Source organism: Pimephales promelas, chromosome 14 (genome assembly GCF_988280905.1).
Source record: "Pimephales promelas chromosome 14, fPimPro1.hap1.1, whole genome shotgun sequence".
NCBI classification, from domain to species: domain Eukaryota; kingdom Metazoa; phylum Chordata; class Actinopteri; order Cypriniformes; family Leuciscidae; genus Pimephales; species Pimephales promelas.
The window spans coordinates 9,995,990-10,009,971 of record NC_142782.1 but is presented as its reverse complement, the minus strand read 5'-3'; the positions used below and the strand labels follow the sequence as shown (position 1 = coordinate 10,009,971).

At 48.0% G+C, this 13,982-nt stretch overlaps 1 protein-coding gene across 2 annotated transcripts in view; it reads left to right on the top strand.

Moving 5' to 3' along the window:
- slc18a1 (solute carrier family 18 member A1) overlaps positions 1-13,982 on the top strand; it is a 65,017-nt gene that overhangs the window by 35,846 nt on the left and 15,189 nt on the right. For both annotated transcript variants that reach the window (XM_039665468.2, XM_039665467.2), the window contains one exon: positions 9,491-9,583. In XM_039665468.2, the coding sequence (XP_039521402.1) occupies positions 9,491-9,583 (93 nt within the window). The remainder of the gene's footprint in view (positions 1-9,490; positions 9,584-13,982) is intronic.

The following is a 13,982-nucleotide window of genomic DNA, read 5'->3' as shown; positions in this document are numbered from 1 at the left end:
CGACTTGTGACTTGTGGGCCCTCCATGTATGGCCCCTCAACGGGTATCCGGGGACCTCCCGGACAGAGTTTATCACAGAGGCTAGGGCTCCGTCAACTAGACGCCTCTACGCCCTTAAGTGGTCAGTGTTTCAGTTGATGTGCAGCTCGGCACCTAGACCCCTTCTCGTGTGAAGTACCAGTGGTACTCCACGCTAAAAGTACATGGCGGCCATAGCAGCCTTCCATACTCCTGTGGCCGCCCAATCCTGATTGTGTGCTTCTTTCAAAGGCAGGCTTAACCCGCCTCGACCTCCTTCTATACCCACATGGGACCTCTCTGCTGTCCTCAGGGCCCTTAAGGGACCCCCTTTCAAGCCGCTTCAGTATGCTGACTTAAAACCTCTTTCACTCAAGACCGCACTCTTGCTAGCCCTAGCATCGGTCATTCACAAGCACTCTCCATGAACGCTTCCTGCCTTGAGTTTGGGCCCAACGACTCCGAAGTCATCCTCAATCCAAGACATGGCTATGTACCCAACGTGCTCTCAAGCCCAGGTCATTTCGCTATCTGCCCTTCCCCAGTCGGAAGACGATAGAGAATTGAGTAAAAGTATTATGTTGTTTAAAACAAATCTTACTGACCTACTGTAAATCTTTGAACGGTAGTGTAAAGTGGAAATACAATGTCTGTACACCCCTGTTAAAGCAGCTGGTTTTTGTGATGTAAATAAAATAAACTAAGATAAATCACATGAGAACTTTTGCATCTTTAATGTAAAAGTTACAACCTATGCAATGTGTCATAATGTGGGTTTTGTGTGTTTTCATTATTAGTGGTTCCCCGTCTATTATTTATCCCAGGTGTTTCTTATTTCTCACACCCCTTGTTATCTTGTCTAGCTCGTTTGTCCTTGATTATTTAAGCCCTGTGTTTCTGCCCTGTCTTTGTTGGTTGTTGAATTAATGTATGTTACTTTGGTGTTTTTTGATTCCGAGTCCTGTTCTAGTCTATGTACCCTGTTCCTGAGTTTGATAAATAAAGCTACACTGCGTCTGGATCCAGCCTCAGCACTAATTCTCCGCACAACGTCACACAATGCCACTGAAAACCAAAGTTATACATTTCAGAGAAAAATAAAAACATGGTAAATATACTAATGACTAATTGCATATGTGTGTACAGTCCTGGACTAGTTGAAGCACCCTTTGATTTCACGAAAACGTGAGCGTTTGCTGTAAAGAGCTCCACTTTTTGTCAGCAGCTGTCCAGGGTAGGCTGTATAGATCAGACGATCGTACTATCAGTATAAATAATTTAATAAGTCATCTACCGCCGTCGTGTGCTTCCCTACCCTGCTGAAAAATCCAGCTGAAACCAGCCTAGGCTGGTTGGCTGGTCTTAGCTGATTTAAGCTGGAAGTAGCTGGTTTTAGTTGGTCACCCAGCCTGGCTTAGCTGGTCAAGCTGGTCTCCCAGCCTGACTTAGCTGGTTAAGCTGGTCTCCCAGCCTGGCTACCAACTTGACCAGTCTGACCAGCTGAAAAAGTGTTCAAAACCCCTCTAAAACCAGCCTGATAAACCAACTAACCAGGCTGGGAGACCAGCCAAAACCAGTCAACCAGCCTTGGCTGGTTTTAGCTGGATTTTTCAGCAGGGTAAGCAGTCACTCACATGTTGAACGCATAGAAATAGCTGCTCTCGGACCTTATTCAAAATCCTGCCGCGGCACAGAGCACCATTAGGTTACATAGTTTTATATTAAATTTAAATTATTTGTCTCAAATCGTTGTTATGTATTTACTGACTTCACCCTGCGCAGCAATTAGGGCTGTAATCAACCAAAGAAATCCTTAGTCGACCAAATTGAATGTCCTGCCCAACGATTAGGCTAGTCGACCTAAAAAAAAAAAAAAATAAAAAAAAAAGACGGGATGATTTGATTGAACATGTTTTAACAATTATCATAGAGCATTTATAAAATAAAAAAAGAAAAAAACATCAAAAATACATAAAACAAATAATAGAATTCTTTGCAAATTAAGTGGTTTTTTTTTTTTAACTACAAAGTGAGGAGCTCTGTCCAAGTAACAATCGTGCACCTGCTGACCACTGCTACACGCTACAAAAAATTGATATCTGCCACATAATGAAAAATCCTAACAAAAGCTCTCGTTATAAAGGCTGTATATTCTTCTTTACTTTCAAAGCTATGGGTTAACTTTTGTCCAGCCGATCTATGTGTTTTAAATCAAACGCACAAAAAAAAACAAAAGCCCAAAAAATAATCCTAATAATAATTAGCTTGTTGTAGGACCGCATATAGGTTTATTTTCGTTTTGTTATATTATTTAGGCTATTATTTTCGAATGCGTAAAGTATACAAATAAATACAAAAACATATCAAGAAAACACAATCTATTGAGTCAGCATGATAAAGATGACGCGCTCTTTTTTTCCAAGTGCGTCCACGCCACATCGAGATAAAAACATATAGTGTATAAAAACATAAAAACCAAAACAAGTAGCGTTCTAACTGAATGAATACAGCTGAACTATATCCCTTACTGAGCGCGCAGCAGCAGCGCAGCCAGCCACAGGTGCGAACCGAGTGTTCTATGTGTGTGCGCTAAACTGTGGCGCTGTTACAAAATAGCCTAAATTAAAGTATTTAAAGTTGGGGATAAAACATAGGCTAATTATATTTATAATACAGTAATATATACCTGCTTATAAAGGAACAAATATCATGGAGTAAATCATTGAAATGTTTTTTTCTATAAGTAGCCTAAAAAAAAAAAATGCAACAATAAGAATGTCAGTCGACCAAGACTGATTAGTCGACTAAACGACTAAAGTTGACAGCAATATACATTTAAGATTACATTTATTTACAGAAATCAGCTGGTTGAATGAAAATGGCTGATGTTAACGGATTTTCAGGTGATGATATTCTCAATTCATTCAGTTAATGGACGCTTGATGCAAAGTGAATTCAGACTGCAGACTAATAAGCAACGATTGTATTTAATTGTTCAGTACAATCATAACATAGTACAGACATGATCTCAATTCCATAATGTCCTTCCTTAAACATAACAATATTGTTGCTGGCCATAGACAAAGTGCAGTTTGCCGCACAGACACTGCGTTATTCTCTTTATTTAAGCCTATGGTGCGCTCGGGTTCAAACTGAGATGGCTGAACGGCAGACGTGGTCATCTGACTACTGTCAAAACTTATCTAGCTAGCCGGTACGTTGGAAAAAACAATAAACGAAGCAGCTACAGCGGCTAGGCTCAACGACTGCAACCTTTACACGTCACTACCCAAAATGCATTGAAACGAATCGGTTACCTAACGTAACCTCGGTTCTCTCTAGATGAGGGAACGAGTATTGCGTAAGCTAGCTTACGCTACGGGAAAGATTCATCTTTTCTGAGAAGTTGAAGCCAAAAAATTATCCTTTAATTTTGTATCCATTGTCAACGCAGTTCCCTGCAGCAGACCATGAGCGGGCTAGCTAGCAGCTCATAGGTTCGCTCAGGGAGAACTGCTACAGCCTATAAAGAAACTCGGTTGAACTCGTGGCCAATGAGAAGCAGACACGCTCTCATTGCGTCAAAGCCCGCCAAACGGCGTGGCCCGAGTCTATAAATAGGCGATTTTCCCGCTGTTTTCCGGTTTTCATTGAATGAAGAGAGAACACTAGTAGCGCAAGCACGGCCGGGAACGCAATACTCGTTCCCTCATCTAGAGAGAACCGAGGTTACGTTAGGTAACCGATTCGTTCTCTTACGAGAGGTTCTCTCGTATTGCATAAGCTAGCTTACGCTACGGGAACACCTGGTCAACGCCGTGCGCGCTAGGCATCCACAATGAGTCCCGGGGGAGCGATCCCGGGGGACCCTTATAAGTGGGAAATAATGTACGTGAAATAAAAAGGGCCTGCAAGCGGGCTGGTGAATGTGTAGTACATGAGCACATGAGGGAAGAACAAGCGGCACGCCGGTTGTATGAGTGACTCCCAATAGTGCAGCTCAACCTAGGACCTGAAACATACTAGGCTGCTAGTAGCTTTGCCTGCAGGGCGGGTACTTCCAGATTGTGAAATCTGACAAAGGTGGAAGGGGAAGCCCATCCCGCTGCCACGCATATGTCTTGAATGGAAATACCGCTGGACCATTCCCACGATGAGGCCATGCCTCTTGTGGAATGAGCCCTGATGCCCAGAGGGCATGGCAGGTCTTTTGATGCATAAGCAGAAGCAATAGCGTCCACAATCCATCTGGATAGTGTCTGTTTCGAGGCGGCCAGACCCTTGGTGCGCCCACCAAACGAAACAAAAAGCTGCTCAGAGCGTCTGAACGCGGCAGCGCGTGTAGTGTACAATCTCAGCGGCCAGACCCTTGGTGCGCCCACCAAACGAAACAAAAAGCTGCTCAGAGCGTCTGAACGCGGCAGCGCGTGTAGTGTACAATCTCAGAGCCCAAACAGGGAAAAAAAAGAGATTGGCGTCACATTCGCTATCGGATGCGGGTAGGGCCGATAGGGAAATAACCTGAGCCCTGAACGGGGTACCTATCGCTTTGGGGACATAGCCATGTCTAGGTTTGTGGATGACTATGGAGTCATTGGGTCCAAACTCAAGACACGCTGCGCTAGAAGAGAGCGCGTGAATGTCTCCCACACGTTTTACTGATGATGGGGCAGTCAGAAAAAACGTTTTTTTTTGTTGTTTTTTTTAACGAGAGGTATTTTAGGACCAAAGATAACGGTCCGAATGGGGGGGGCTTTCATAGCTTCGAGAACTATTGAAAGATCCCAATTGGGAACCGAAGGGGTGCGCAGGGGTTCATCCTTCTAGCTCCCCTGAGGAAGCGGATGACTAGCTCGTCTTTGCCCAGAGACTGAGCGTGTCGGGGTTCAGCGAACGCCGCGACAGCTGCCGCGTATACCTTGAGAGTGGATGGGGACCTGCCCTTATCCAGCATCTCCTGAAGGAAGACAAACAAAGACGACACGTCGCACCACTGAGGGTCTAGGTTTTTGTCGGTGCACCATTTTGAGAACACAGACCATTTTGACACACAAAGCTTCCTAGAAGCCGCTCTGGCGTTCATGATCATGTTTAACACTTCCTCTGGCAAAGCAACGGATAGTTGTTGATCACCCCTGCATGAAGCGCCCAGCGCTGAGGGTGGGGATGCCAGATCGTGCCGCGAGCTTGAGAGAGGAGATCTGCTCTGACTGGAATGGGCCACGGGGCTGTCTGCGACAGCTTAGTGAGCTCCGGGAACCAAGTCTGACTCTCCCAACGCCGGGCTATGAGGAGCACCGAGTGGCGTGTTTCCCTGATCCTCTGTAAAACCTGTGGTAACAGGGAGACCGGAGGGAATGCTAAAGCGGGCGGCTAGGCCATTCCTGGGCTAGCGCGTCCTCGCTCTTTGAGAAAAATATAGGGCAGTGAGCGTTCTCCTCTGACGCGAAGAGATCCACCTCTGCTCTGACGAATATTTGCCACAGTTACTGGACTGTTTGAACGTGCAGGGACCATTCTCCCGGAAGGATGAGGTTCCTGGTCAGTCTGTCTGGGTCGTCGAGTTGACAGAGAGACCCAAGGTGTTCAGATGGTCGAGGAGAACTGTACGATGAGACAGTAGCTCTGTCTGTGATTGTGCCAAAATCAGCCAGTCGTCCAAATTATTCAAAATTCGCAGCCCCTGACTCCGCAGGGGATCGAGCATCGTATCCATGCACTTCGTGAACATACGGGGTGCTAAAGATAGGCCGAATGGGAGGACTGTGTATTGATCTAGGATCGGTCTGAGGCCGCCGTCTTTCTTGGGGACAAGAAAATAACGGCCGTAAAACCCCGACTCGCTCATAGAAGGCGGAACTCTCTCTATAGCCTTTTGGCACAAAAGCTTCTCTAACTCTGAGCGAAGCGTGTTTGCTGCATCTGAACTCACTGTAGTTTCAAGCCGCGCCCGAAAGCGTGGAGGGCGGCAACGGAACTGTAACAGATAGCCGTATTCTATTGTGCTTATGCACTCTGACACTTGAGCGGGCTGTGTCCGCTCTATGGGAGTGGGCTCTGAGAGAGACACGGGACATGTGGTGCTTTTGTGTATGGGTGAACACTGGATTGTGGGCACATTTTTCTACACAAGAGGCTTTATGCAGAGGGACGCGTGCACGGCTCGTTGGCGCGCTTATGAACTCTGACACTCGAGAGTGTCTTTATGAGAGTGGGCTCTGACAGAAGCACAGGGAGTGTGGTGCTTTTGTGTATGGGCGAACACAGGATTGTGGGCACATATTCAACACAAAAGGCATGTGTATACATACACATGTACTGTATTTGTATACACATAGCGGGCTGAACAAGTGTGTGAGCGCGCTTACAGTGCTTGTGTGTGACGGCTCGCGGACAGCCAATGGCTGTTTAGTGAGTGACTTCCCGATAACGTGAATGGGGAGCGAGTCACGGTGTGATGAGCGAGCGTGGTCGCGGGCACGGGTGTGGTGTTTGTGTGTAGGAGTGAACACTGAGCTGTGGGCACATATACTACACTTATCTCAGACCTTTTGCACTTTACAGACATTATGCACTTATGCCTGATTGCATTTTAGCAGGTGCATTTTGCATTTGTAATGCAAAAAATGCATTTTGCATTTTAGCAGGTGCATTTGCATCTATCAAATGCATTTTGATTGATAGGCTGCACAAGTGACGCGCGCAAGTGCGTGTTGTAAACTTGAGCGCTGTAGGCGGCAGAAGGCTATATATAGCCTCAAGGGCTGCACTTGTGACGCGCGCGTGGCCGCGTGCATGTAGAAACGTGAGCGCTGCAAGCGGGCACGAGACTGAAGAGGCTGGGATGCACGCGACCTGGCCGTGTAATAGACCGGGCAGAAAGATGTGAGCACAGTTGTGGGCACATCTGTTACAGATAACACTCTAGCAGCATAGCCAGCTAAGAGAGTGGGCTCTGTTAGACACGGGAATGCTGTGTTTTAATATGGGTGAGCACATGGGTGTGGGCACCTATTACACTTGAACAGAAATAGCGTCAATCTAAATCTGTTGGCGTTATTGCAGGCGTTCATGTTATGACAGGCTCGTTGCTGCAATATAGACATTTTCGGCCGCTCGAACGAGGAAAGAGAAACGTTAGAGATGGGTGCTAGCCGGCTTCGGCGGGTTAAAAACACACTCGTTTCTCATGTCGCTGCTGACGCATGTGCGCGGGAGCGTGGCCGCGAGCTCAGAGCTGCAAAAAGTTATCTGCGAGAGCCGCAATCGAACACGGGTCTCTGGCGCGAAAAGCTGTGTGTTTTACCACTGAGCCACAGCAGTAAAGACACAAGCTGACTAGCGCGAGCAGATAAGAGGGCGTGATAGTGGCGAACAGGTCCAGCCTCGGCAGAACGAACACACCATAAACCCATTTTCGGTGAAGTTATGCACGGGGGGCGTCTACGGCCGCTCGAACGAGGAAAGAGAAACGTTAGAGAGATGGGTGCTAACCGGCCTCGGCGGGCTAAAAACACACTCGTTTCTCATGTCGCCGCTGACGCATTTGCGCGGGAGAGCGCGGCCCCTTTCTGTAGTGTAAGAAAGTTGGCCGCGAGCTCAGAGCTGCATAACATTATCTGCGAGAGCCAGAATCGAACACGGGTCTCTGGCGCGAAAACTTTGTGTTTTACCACTGAGCACAGCATAAAGACACAAGCTGATAAGCGCGAGCAGATAAGAGGCCGCGGGGGGCGGGCTAGCTCTCTTGTAAAGTAAAGAAAGCTAGCCGCGGTAAGCGGCTCGTCCCTCATACAGCGCGGGACACCGGCGCTGAGAGGGGATGTGTGCGAGGCATCTTTAAAAAGACGCTCGCTGCTCTTTTGTGAAGTTACACAAGCAAAATACAAATGTAAGGATACGTCGCCGGATGGCGTTAGCTCACAGGATGGCTGAAGGTGGCGAAGACGGCCGGCTTCCTCAGACTCTGTCCACGCTCGCTAAGAGATGCCTTCTCCACGGTGACGCGGCTTCCTCTCGGAGATCAGCAGGTGCGTATAGCCTCGCTGAATAGATGAAAATCGGAAAACAGCGGGAAACTCGCCTATTTATAGACTCGGGCCACGCCGTTTGGCGGGCTTTGATGCAATGAGAGCGTGTCTGTTTCTCATTGGCCACGTGTTCATCCGAGTTTCCACATAGGCTGTAGCAGTTCTCCCTGAGCGAACCTATGAGCTGCTAGCTAGCCCGCTCATGGTCTGCTGCAGGGAACTGCGTTGACAATGGATACAAAATTAAAGGATAATTTTTTGGCTTCAACTTCTCAGAAAAGATGAATCTTTCCCGTAGCGTAAGCTAGCTTACGCAATACGAGAGAACCTCTCGTAAGAGAACGTAAATAACTATGGCGGCCTACGAGTGAATGGATTTTTGACTTTTTTTTTATAAAATCGGTAACACTTTACAATAAGGTTCATTAGCTAACATTAGTTAATGTATTAACTAACATGAACTAACCATGAGCAATACATTTGTTTCTGTATATGTTCATCTTTGTTAACGTTAGTTAATAAAAATACAGCTGTTCATTGTTTGTTCATGTTAGTTCACGGTGCTAACAAGATTTAAATAAAATATTAGTAAATGTTGAAATTAACATTAACAAAGATCAATAAATGCTGTATATGTGCAGTTCATATTAACAATTTTTGGCACTCAGACCAGAACACATTTTCTAAATGGTTTTTGCAAAGTTTGCCGGGCTTGGCTGATTTTTTTAGTCAGAAAAGGCTTGCCACCCGATGGAGAATATACGTGAGATATTTTTCATATGTAGGGAACTTGCCAGAAAGAGCTGCAACTCATTTAATGTTGCTGTAGGCCTCTTGACAGCCTCCCTGACCAGTTTTCTCTTTTTGTCTTTCAATCAATTGGGATAGATGCTTTATTCTTGATACTGTTCACTGTTGTGCCACAATTTCTCCACTTGTTTAAGACTGTCTTCACTGTGCTACATGGTGTATCTGATGCCTTGGAATTTTTTTCGCTCACCCAAGCTATTCATTATGATTATTAAATTAAATGAATCATTATGACCCCAATAATGCTTCATAATCTCTTTGTGGCCCATGCTATGGCTCTTGTAGCATGTAGCCAAGAAGATGTCAGATTTTCTTTTACAAGAAGAGCTGAGGTTTATTTGGAATTTATCAAAGTCACTATTTAACATAAGCCTGATGATGAGTTAATTCAGAACACAGCCACATACCCAATTATAAAAAGGTGTGCACACTTGTGCAGTAGTGTGTCACTTTGGTTTTCAGTGGCTTTACATTGGTTATAATTGTAACATTAAAGGTACAAAAGTGATTCATTTTGGTTTCATTTTTTTACATCACAAAAAACATTTTTTTTTTTAAAAAAGAGGTGTGTAGATTTTTTTATATCCACTGTATTTATGATAGAAATGCTAATAAATATCCTAAATCCGTAGGTCTGGGAATGTTAGCAAGTGTTTACACAGATGACAATGAAAGAGGAATTGCCATGGGATTTGCACTGGGAGGACTTGCCATGGGAGTGCTCAGTAAGTTAATGTAGTACTGTAACTTTTTTCTATTTTGTGTTTTACAGTTACCTTTATTTATATAGCGCTATTTACAATACAGATTGTTTTAAAGGAGCTTTACAGTGATTAACAGGAAAATAATGCAACAAAATTTGTTTCGGCTGTACAGCTGATCTAGAAGAAAATAGTGTAATAGTTCAGCTTAAGTAAGTTGGTTCATTTGAAGTGATGGTTCATTTCTGTTGTAAAAAATTATTGATTTAGTTCATCTCTCTATACTCGCTCTAGAGAAAACGTCTCTGGTTACGTATGTAACCTTAGTTCCCTGAAGGGAACGAGACGCTGCGTGTAAACGCCGTGGGAACGCCTCTGCGTGATGAGTCATGAAGCACGTATGAAATCTGTCCAATGGCGAGACAGAACGTCATAGGCGGGGTGACGTATCGACCAGGAAACTATAAAGCATCCCCGAAACACAAGCGCAACAGCTTCTGATAGGACTGAAGCAAGCGCTCACGGGCATGCTGGGAGTATGGCATGGACACGCAGCGTCTCGTTCCCTTCAGGGAACTAAGGTTACATACGTAACCAGAGACGTTCCCATTCAGGAAACTTCGAGCTGCGTGTAAACGCCGTGGGAACGCTAATACCAACGCCGCCATGCGAGCAGGTGTCCGTTGTATGAAATCAGGCACATATTTAGACGAAAGCACCTGCGCCCCTGGAGCGGAGCTACCATACCCCTGGTTGAGTGAGCCCAGACAGCCAAAGGAGAAGGCTGACCGGCGGACTCATATGCAAGTGAGATGGCCTCGACCACTCACTTACTCAACCTCTGCTCAGATGCGGGACAACCTTTCTTCGGAGGTCCAAAACAAACAGATAACTGTTCAGGCTTTCTCCACAGGGCAGCTCTGTGGACATAAGCATCTAGAGCCCTCACAGGGCAGAGCAGATTAGTTTCTCTTGGTCTGACCTCACAATACCACGAAGAAAAAGAATTACCAATGGGTATCTCCCGTGAAAAGCTCCACTCAAAGGGACGTGGTAAGCAGATAGGCCACCACATACACCTTTAGTGTGGAGTGGGATAACCCTGTGGAGAAATGCTCCTGAAGGAATTCCAGCACCGCCACACCGGGCAGTTAACTGGGTCCAACTGGTGTTCTCCACACCAAGAGGTGAAACATTTCCACCTCAAGGCATATAATCTCCTCGTGGACGGAGCTCTGGATTGGAGGATGGTCTCCACGACCTCAGTCGAGAGACCCGATTCTATGAGCTGGGCCCCCTCAGAGGCCAAGCCACAACCTCCATAGATCTGGGCGGGGGTGAAGTATCGACCCGCATCCATACTCGGGCCGGCCAACGCAGGGCTACTAACAGTAGAAAGACCCCGTCTCGGTGAACCCTCTCCAGAACTCCTGGGAGCAGAGCAATCGGGGGAAATGCGTACAGGGGTGACCTCGGCCACTCCTGTACCATCGCATCCAACCCCAGAGGGGCTGGTGGATACAGAGAAACCACAGCATGCAGTGTCTCAGTCCCTGGATTCAAATAGGCCTACCTCGGTATGACCGAAATGACTCCATAGGAGCTCCACCACCTCGGGGTGGAGTCTCCACTCCCCGGGCCTCGGCCCCTGCCTCGACAGGATGTCTGCTCCCCGATTTAAATATCCTGGGATATATAATCGCCAAAGAAAAAAGCTTCCCCTGGGCCCACAGAAGGATCTGGCGCTAGCCTGAATAATGGACATGAGCGCAGACCCCCTTGATGGTCTATAAAAAGACCACCGATGTGCTGTCTGACCGGACAAGAACATGGTGACCCCTCAGGTCTGGGAGAAAGTCCACAGACCCCGGGCCGAGCGACCACTCATGATCGCCCCCAGCCCGTGAGGGAGGCGTATATCGTTAGCTTCTTTGGAACAATGAAGTAACAGCTGTAATACCCCAACTCTCTGTCGGGGGGAAGAACTCGTTCTATCGCCCCCTTCAGTAACAGAGCTTTCACCTCTTGTTCCATGACCAGAGCCTGCTCGGGGGATACCACTGTAGGCAAAATCCCCCGAAAACGAGGCGGACGTGACCTGAACTGGATCGCGTACCCGCGTTCGATAGTCTGCAGGACCCATCGAGATATATTTGGAAGACTTTCCCATTCTGCCAGAAATTCCACTAAGGGTACCAGTCTCTCGAGACTGGCCTCTGGAGTAATTATAGAGACAGAAACAGTGCCCTGTGACCGCGCACAGGCAGGGTTAACGACTGTTCTGTATCGCTCCTCGGAGCAAACGAGCTTCCCTCGGGAAACCACTCGCTAGGACCGTCTGCGCCCACCCTCACAGGCAGGTTCAGCAGAACGGGTCCCTGCAGACCCCCCTGGTGGTTTATGTAAGAGACCACAGACATGTTGTCTGACCGGACAAGAACATGATGATCTCTGAGGTCTGGGAGAAAGTGTTTCAGAGCCTGAAACACCCCCATCATCTCTAGACAATTTATATGCCATCGGAGATGATGGTCTTGCCACAGCCCGCGGGCCGAGCGACCACTCATGATCGCTCCCCAGCCCGTGAGAGAGGCATCCGTCGTCACCGTTACCCGGCGACACGGGGCTCCCAGCGCAGGTCCCAGGGACAGGAACCAAGGTTCTTTCCACATAGCCAGGGCACGGAGACCACGTCGCGTGACCTTGATCTTGCGGAGCGGCTTTCCCCTCGGGGAGAACCCCTTGGTCCTGAGCCCCCACTGTAGTGGTCTCATGTACAGCAGGCCGCATGGTAACACGTTGGATGCTGCTGCCATCAGACCCAGAATTCTCTGGAATTCCTTTACAGTGAGTGACTGGCCTAGCTTCACTTGCTTGACAGTCGAGATAATCGAGGCTATACAAGCCGGCGACAGACGTGCCTGCATTGTCGTCGAATCCCATACCACGCCTAGAAAAGTGGTCCGCTGAACTGGCGAAAGCACACTCTTCTTGGCGTTGAGTCTCAACCCCAACCTTCTGATGTGGGCGAGGACGGCATCTCGATGCCGAATCGCCTGATGCTCTGATTGAGCCAGAATCAACCAATCGTCGATGTAATTTAAAATGCGAATGCCCTGGAGACGCAGCGGGGCCAAGGCCGCGTCCATGCATTTCGTGAAGGTTCGAGGAGATAACGCTAGGCCGAATGGAAGGAACCGATATTGGTACGCTTCGCCCCCAAAAGCGAACCTCAGGAACTTCCGATGTTGCGGAAGGATGGAGATATGGAAGTACGCGTCTTTTAGGTCTATCGTGACAAACCAGTCCTCGGACCTGATCTGTGACACGATCTGTTGAGAGTCAGCATTTTGATCTTCCCTACTGACCGATTTAAGAGGCGCAGGTCTAAAATCGGACGCAGCCCCCCATCCTTCTTTGGAACAATGAAGTACCGGCTGTAATACCCCAGCTCTCTGTCGGGAGAAGGAACTCGTTCTATCGCCCCCTTCAGTAGCAGAGCTTTCACTTCTTGTTCCATAACCAGAGCCTGCTCGGGGGTCACCACTGTGGGCAAAACCCCCCGAAAACGAGGTGGACGCGACCTGAACTGGATCGCGTACCCGCGTTCGATAGTCTGCAGGACCCAACGAGATATATTTGGAAGACTTCCCCATTCTACCAGAAATTCTACTAAGGGTACCAGTCTCTCGAGACTGGCCTCTGGAGTAGTTTTTAAAACAGAAACAGCGCCCTGTGACCGCGCACAGGCAGGGTTTAACGACCGTTCTGTATCGCTCCTCGAAGCAAACGAGCGTCCCTCGGGAAATCGCTCGCTGGGACCGTCTGCACCCCCCATTACAGGCAGGGTTGGCAGAACGAACCCCTGAGGGCACCGAGAGAGAGCGGGCGCCGGATTCAGCGGCGAACACCTCTGTCTCACGGTGGGGACCACCCTCAGTAGCCTGACACCAGTGGCGTCAGGACTTCTTCGACGAAACCTTCCTGGCGACAGTAACCGTCCTCAGATCGGTTCTATCCCGGGAAGACCTCGCCTGAGAACGCCGCGTCTCAGCCCAGTTTTGCTGGGGAGGAGCTTCCACAGAACCACCAAAAAGACCTTCGGTCGACAGTGGCGCATCCAGGAGAAAAGCTTTAACTTTCTCCTTCATATTAGCCAGATTTAGCCACAGATGCCTCTCCGTGGCCACCAGGGCTGCCATAGAGCGGCCGACTGATCTGGCCGTCTCCTTGGTGGCACGGAGAGAAATATCTGCTGCCTGACGCAGCTCATTAACGCTGAATAAGCTCTGCCCACCAAAACCGAAGTATTTCTGAGTGGCTTGGTTTTTTTTTTTTTTTTTGGCAACGCCGGTGTTTTAAAAGACGATGCCGTCTCAGGAGAAAGATGGCTAGCCAAAACTTCCTCCATCCTCGGCATCGC